The 6,098-nt window shown below is 48.0% G+C and overlaps 1 protein-coding gene across 2 annotated transcripts in view; it reads right to left on the bottom strand.

Annotated features, from left to right (window-relative positions):
• Positions 1-5,588: 5,588 nt before the first annotated feature.
• The window catches only part of ZG16 (zymogen granule protein 16), a 3,222-nt gene continuing 2,712 nt past the window's right edge, over positions 5,589-6,098 (bottom strand). For both annotated transcript variants that reach the window (XM_059415947.1, XM_059415946.1), the window contains one exon: positions 5,589-6,056. In XM_059415947.1, coding sequence (XP_059271930.1) covers positions 5,741-6,056 — 316 coding nt within the window. In that variant the 3' untranslated portion in view covers positions 5,589-5,740. The remainder of the gene's footprint in view (positions 6,057-6,098) is intronic.

Raw genomic sequence — 6,098 nt, 5'->3', positions numbered from 1 at the left:
CGGGTTCGGTTGGTGGTTGTCCTTCACGGATTTGACCTTGGCTGTCTCCTGGGTGACTGCGTCAGCAGGGCGGATTGAGGTTTCTCTGCTCCCGGGAATGCGCAAGACGCCTGGCACGGTCTTTACTGGAAATGGCTCTTTGCCCCCGACCCTCTGCAGTGGGAGCTGGAGGACTCAATTCCAGCCACTGTGGAGTTCCGGATGATCCAAAGGAGGAAACAGCCATAGTTACATTATCACCCAGTTAATTTGGTTAATTTGTGACCTGCTGTAGGGAGGAACTTTTTTTTTTTTTTTTAAAAGATTTTATTTATTTATTTGACAGAGAGAGAGAGATCACAAGTAGGCAGAGAGGCAGGCAGAGAGAGAGAGGAGGAAGCAGGCTCCCCACTGAGCAGAGAGCCCGATGCGGGACTCGATCCCAGAACCCTGGGATCATGACCTGAGCTGAAGACAGAGTCTCCAACCCACTGAGCCACCCAGGCGCCCCTCAAGATTTTATTTTTAATAATTTCTACACCTAACATGGGGCTCGACCTTAACAATCCTGAGATCAAGAGTCCCATGCTGTACCGACTGAGCCCACCAGGCGCCCGTAGCTGGCCGAGGGGGACAAGGTGCATCGTGTTGAGAGGGTGCCTTTCAGCTGCAGGTTGCCATCAGTGGAGCTGTGGGCTCTCTTTGTAGCTTGTGGGCCTTGGCGACCTTCGTTCCGGGCATGCTCCCGAGGACTCCCTACTTGGGGGGAAGCTCAGCTGTGCCCTTGCTCCAGGCCACCTCCTTCATACACACACACAGCTCGGTTATCCCTCGATGGCGTTCAACCAGTGCACAATGAGGCCAGTTGTTTTCACGTAACAATAAAGTCTTAGAAATTAGATTTCTAGGATATACGAGCTCGATACATCTTAGAAAGCATGTGACCCAGAGGAGCTCATTTTACAAATAGGTGATTGAAACCCAGAGAGGTTAAGGGATTTGACTGAGGCTGTGTAGCTGTGCGGGGAGGTAAGACTTAGCTTTCCCAAGTCTCTGGACATTTCTCTTGTCAACTCACTGTGACCTTTAGAAGCAAATAGCTAAGTTCCCAGCATTCCGCAGTAACCGATTTATCTGATTTCGGTCAGCAAACTCCTTCACTGCCTGCGGTTGTCCTGACTCCTCACCCCAGCCCTCCTAGGGTTGCTCAGGTGCAACAGGTAGTTCTAGTTCAGTCTGACTAGGGCTGTAGGAGGGCATTCAATCAAACTAAGCTAGGTGTTGCGGTGAGGATGCTTAGAGGCAGTTACCATCTACGATCATATGACCTTAAGTAATGATCCTGGGTCAGCTGGGTTGGTCTCACCCAGTGAGTTGAGAGGCTTAAAATAAAATAAATAAAAAATAAAAGCAAAACTGGTACTGCATGGTATCACTTATGTGTGATACACGCCACGCTTGAGCTCAGGGTGGTGAGTTCAAGCCCAGCCTTCAGAGTAGAGATTACTTAAAAAAGAGGGGAGGAGGCACCTGGGTGGCTCAGTGAGCTAAGTGTCTGCTTCGGCTCAGGTTGTCCTGGGATTCGGTCCCCTCTGCCATCCTTGGCTGTGCTCTCTCCCTCTCTCTCTGTCAAATAAATAAATAAAATCTTTAAAAAAGAAAAGTGATACACATAAGAAACAGTAGGATGTGGTTGCTAACAGCTGGGAAATATGGAAATGGGAAGATATTGGTAAAAGGGCACAGACTTTCCTCCATGTCGCACGGTGACTGTAGCGGAAAATACTGTATTAAATGACTGCAGTTTGCTAAGAGAGTAGATCTTAGGCATTCTCACCAACAAAAAAAATTTTTTTAAGGTAACTGTTGATAAAATAAGATATGGGAAGTGCCTGGGTGGCTCAGTCAGTTAAGCGTCTGCCTTTTGCTCAGGTCATGGTCCTCGGGTCCTGGGATGGAGCCCCACCTCTGGTTCCCTGCTCAGTGGGGAGTCTGCTTCTCCCATTCCGTCTTCCCCTCCCCCTTGCTTGTGCATTCTCTCTTTCAAATAAATAAATAAAATTTTTTCTAAAAAAAAATAAATAAGATATGGGAATGTAATATACAATGTACGGGGTACAGTCAATGATATTATAACATTTTTTTAAGATATTACTTGTTTATTTTATTATTTATCATTATTATTTGAGAGATAGAGTGAGCATGAGCAGGGGTGGGGGAGGAACAGAGGGACAAGCCGACTCTGATGACCACAGAGGGCTCCATCTCACCATCCTGAGATCACAACCCGAGCCAAAACCAAGAGTCGAATGCTTAATGGACTGCACCACCCGGACGATCCGACCACTTCATCATGTATATAAATACTGAATCACTATGTTGCACACCTGAAACTAATACAATATTGTATGTCAATTATTCTTCAATTAAAAAAATTTTTTAAGGCAACTGTGAGATGATGGGTGTGTTAATGAGCTTGACTGTGGGAGTCCTTTCCATGTCCATGTATCAAACTATCACATTGTATACTTCAAAAATATTAGAATTCTATTTGTCAATTATACTTCAGCAAAGCTGGGAAAAAATTTAAGAAAATTAAGTTACTAAATGTGTAAATTTTGATAACATAAGACATTAATTTACAAGGAAGCGAAAGAAAAAAACTGGGGTTTCCCTGAGGAAAAAGAAATTTCGCCTCTGGACCACAGCACACCCTCCTGCCCGAATTCTCAGACGGCCAGCGCACCCTCCAGATTTTAGACTTGCCTCACCCGGCTCCACATCTGGGGAGCCAGGTCTCTGCAATAAATCCTGTCATCTCTCGGGGTCACCTCTTGGGCTCAGTCGGTAGAACATGTGACTCTTAATCCTGGGGTTGTGAGATCAGGCCCCGTGTCGGGCCCCATGCTGGGGATAGAGGCTGCTTAATATTCTCTCTCTGTCTTCCTCTGCCCCTGCCACCCTAAAAATTAATACATTTTAAAACAAGGCTAATTTTCCCTGTTCTCCTCATCCCAGAGAGGATCCCACTCTTCCCAGTTGCTGATACTAGACACGGCAGCTCTTCTAGTCTCTCCTCCTTCACGCACCTTTATGCGTTCGTGGATCAAGTTCTCCGCAGTGCACCTCTGCCGTGAATCTCTCAAACGCCCCCCCTTCTCTTCCTCACACTGTTGCCTTTCTTCTCTGATCTAGACCTATTAACGAGTACCCTGCTTCCCCTTCAATCTGTTTTCCCCACTTGTACCAGAAAAAAATGACTTTCTTATAAATCTTATCAATCCCTTGGGCGAAATTTTGGCTAAATGGCTTCCTGGAGCCCATAAAATAAACAATAGATTTAGCGCGACGTTCACGGCTCCAGCTCTCCATGACATTTCATCTTTACCCAGTTGTACTTTGCATTTTAGCTGTGCTAAACCACTTTTCATTTTTGTATGTTCATATTTCTGCATAACCTGGAGCCTGCGCCCAGGACTGGGCCCCTGTACACATGTGCACACACGTACACACACACAGAGACACACACACACCCTCCCATCACCACGTCTTCCCCTCAACTAGAGGAAGAGAACCCAACTTTCAGTGGTCTTTGTATTCCAAAGCACCGAGCAGAGAATATTTGATAAATGATTAGCTCAGTTCAGCAATTTTCAGACTTTATAAGTAAAGAATAATTTTCTGGAAGTCAAATCTGGTACAAAAGCCTAATAAAACTAGGCAAAAGCCAGGAATCGCACTACTCCATCCCCTTCTGCTGTTTCTGCCTCTTAGCTGAGAGCGTGGTCCAACCCCTCCACCCCCCAAACCACCCCCACCCACCTCCGAGGAAAGCGCTGGTTTAGAGCCCATCCTAAAATTGACCAGATAGCTGCGGTCAGACTTGGCCACACACAGGAACAAAGTACTGACGTGCTAGGACATGGATGAACCTTGCAAATATGCCCAGGGGGAGAAGCCAGACACAAAAGGCCACAGTACTGTATGCTTCCTTCTACACGAAATGTCTGTCGGGAATAGGCAAATCCATAGAGACAGAAAGTAGATGAGTGGTTCCAAGGGGCTGGGACAGAGGAATGGGGAGTGACTGCTTAACGGGCATGAGGTTTCTTTCTGAGCTGATGACAGTATCCTGGAATTCGAGATGATGGTTGCACCATCTGAATGTACTAAAAACCACCGAAATGACACACTTTAAAAGGGTGGATCTTCGGTGCTTTATATCTCAGAAAAAAAATTACAGTGACATCATTATTCCATTCTGTGGAGTTGTTTGAGAGGAAGAAAGAAATTGTTTTTTTTTTTTTTTAAAGATTTCATCTATTTATTTGACAGAGATCACAAGTAGGCATAGAGGCAGGCAGAGACAGAGAGAGAGGAGGAAGCAGGCTCCCTGCCGAGCAGAGAGCCCGATGCGGGGCCTGATCCCAGGACCCTGAGATCATGACCCGAGCCGAAGGCAGAGGCTTAACCCACTGAGCCACCCAGGTGCCCCGAAGAAAGAAATTGTTAAAAAAAAAAACAAGCTAGATACGAGTTTGCTTCTGTAATGTTAACATTTCCTTTCTTTCTTTCTTTCTTTTTTTTAAATAACATTTCTTTCTAAAATTACATGTAGGGATGTCTGGGTGGTTCAGGCAGTGAAGCTGATGCCTTCAGCTCAGGTCATGATCCCAGGGTCCTGGGATCGAGTCTCACATCAGCTTCCTTGCTCCGCGGGGAGCCTGCTTCTGCCTCTGCCTGCCTCTCCCCCTGCTTGTGCTCTCTCTCTGTGTCTCTCTCCGACAAATAAATAAACAAAATCTTTAAAAAAACAAAACTAAAATTACGTGGACATACTTGTCATCTTTGTCTCACTGGAAAGAAATGATCCCCCTGAGGTCGATCAATCTTTTGGGAGCACTGAATGACTTCCCCCAGCCCCAACCACCACACAGAAAGAAGAAACTAAAAACTGTTCACAGTCTTAGGACTGGCAACTAGAGTCCGAAGAATTCTCTTCGAAGTAACTTTATATCCTCGCTGTGTCTATGTAGCCAACAGCAACCCTCCTGTCCCTGAAAAGCCACGATGGAAAGCCACCCTTCTGATCATGCCCTTTCTTGAGGATAGTATTGGCCGAGTACAAGGCATTGGGAAGGTGATGGCTTCTTCGGGAAGGAAGCCCAGTTCTTCATGAGCTAAGCTAAGCAAGGACACCGGTGCTGCTGGGCACAGGTGGGGGGCAGCTAGGCAGGGGTAACATAGGCCAAGCTTCAGGAGTCAGGTGGCCCAGGCCACAGACAGCAAGTCAGTCAAGGTCAAAGGCCTTTTGGTGGAAAGGCTTTATCTCCAGCGGCGAGGAGGGCTAGAGAGTGGAACATCTGGGACTTGGGTGATAAGACACAGCTAGTCTTTACCCTCCGCCTCAGAACCCCAGTCTGGGTAAACAGTCCCAGAAGCTCTCCTTGAAAACGAGTTGGTACAAGCTGGAATCTTATCTCCTCTGATTACGAAGAAAAGCCCAAGACTCTTACACCTCTCTCTCCCTCTCCCTCTCTCTCTCTCTCTCTTCCCCAGAGCGACGTCCCACAAACAGCCAGACACAAGACCCGCACCTCCGGAGCCCAAGCCGGGAGGCGGGTCCCAGTGCACACACCCACAGACACAAGCGGCCGCTATGTCCTTTTATTTTTTTTTTATGGAGCCACGTGGATGAGGTTAGTGGTAGAGACGGTCTCCCACCCCCACCGCAGTGCCCGGCCTGGGACGAGCCTGGGGTTCAGCAACTGCCACAGTCACTGGGGTAGCTGTCCCAGTGCAAGCCGATGGCATTGATGAGGGAACCCGAGCGGCCGCTGATGAACCGGAGGACGGTGTTGGGGTACAGGGGGGCGGCGTTGAAACTCGTGCCTGTGTCCTTCCCGAAAGGCAGGTAACGGCCCTTGTCAGTCACGAAGACCAGCTTCCTCAGGTAATACTTGTACTTGCCAGACACCTGGATCACGGACTCCCCGGGGTGCAGGAAGATCTCCTCCAGGTCGCCCTGGGTGCCCCCCACGTAGTCGCTCCACACCTTGCCGTAGCGGACCTGGAGACTAGGGGCCGGGCGGGGAGGGGAGGAAGATGCACACTGAGCG

The sequence above is a fragment of the Mustela nigripes genome, chromosome 11 (genome assembly GCF_022355385.1).
Source record: "Mustela nigripes isolate SB6536 chromosome 11, MUSNIG.SB6536, whole genome shotgun sequence".
NCBI lineage: Eukaryota > Metazoa > Chordata > Mammalia > Carnivora > Mustelidae > Mustela > Mustela nigripes.
The sequence above is the reverse complement of the archived record's forward strand: the minus strand, read 5'-3'. Positions and strand labels throughout refer to the sequence as shown.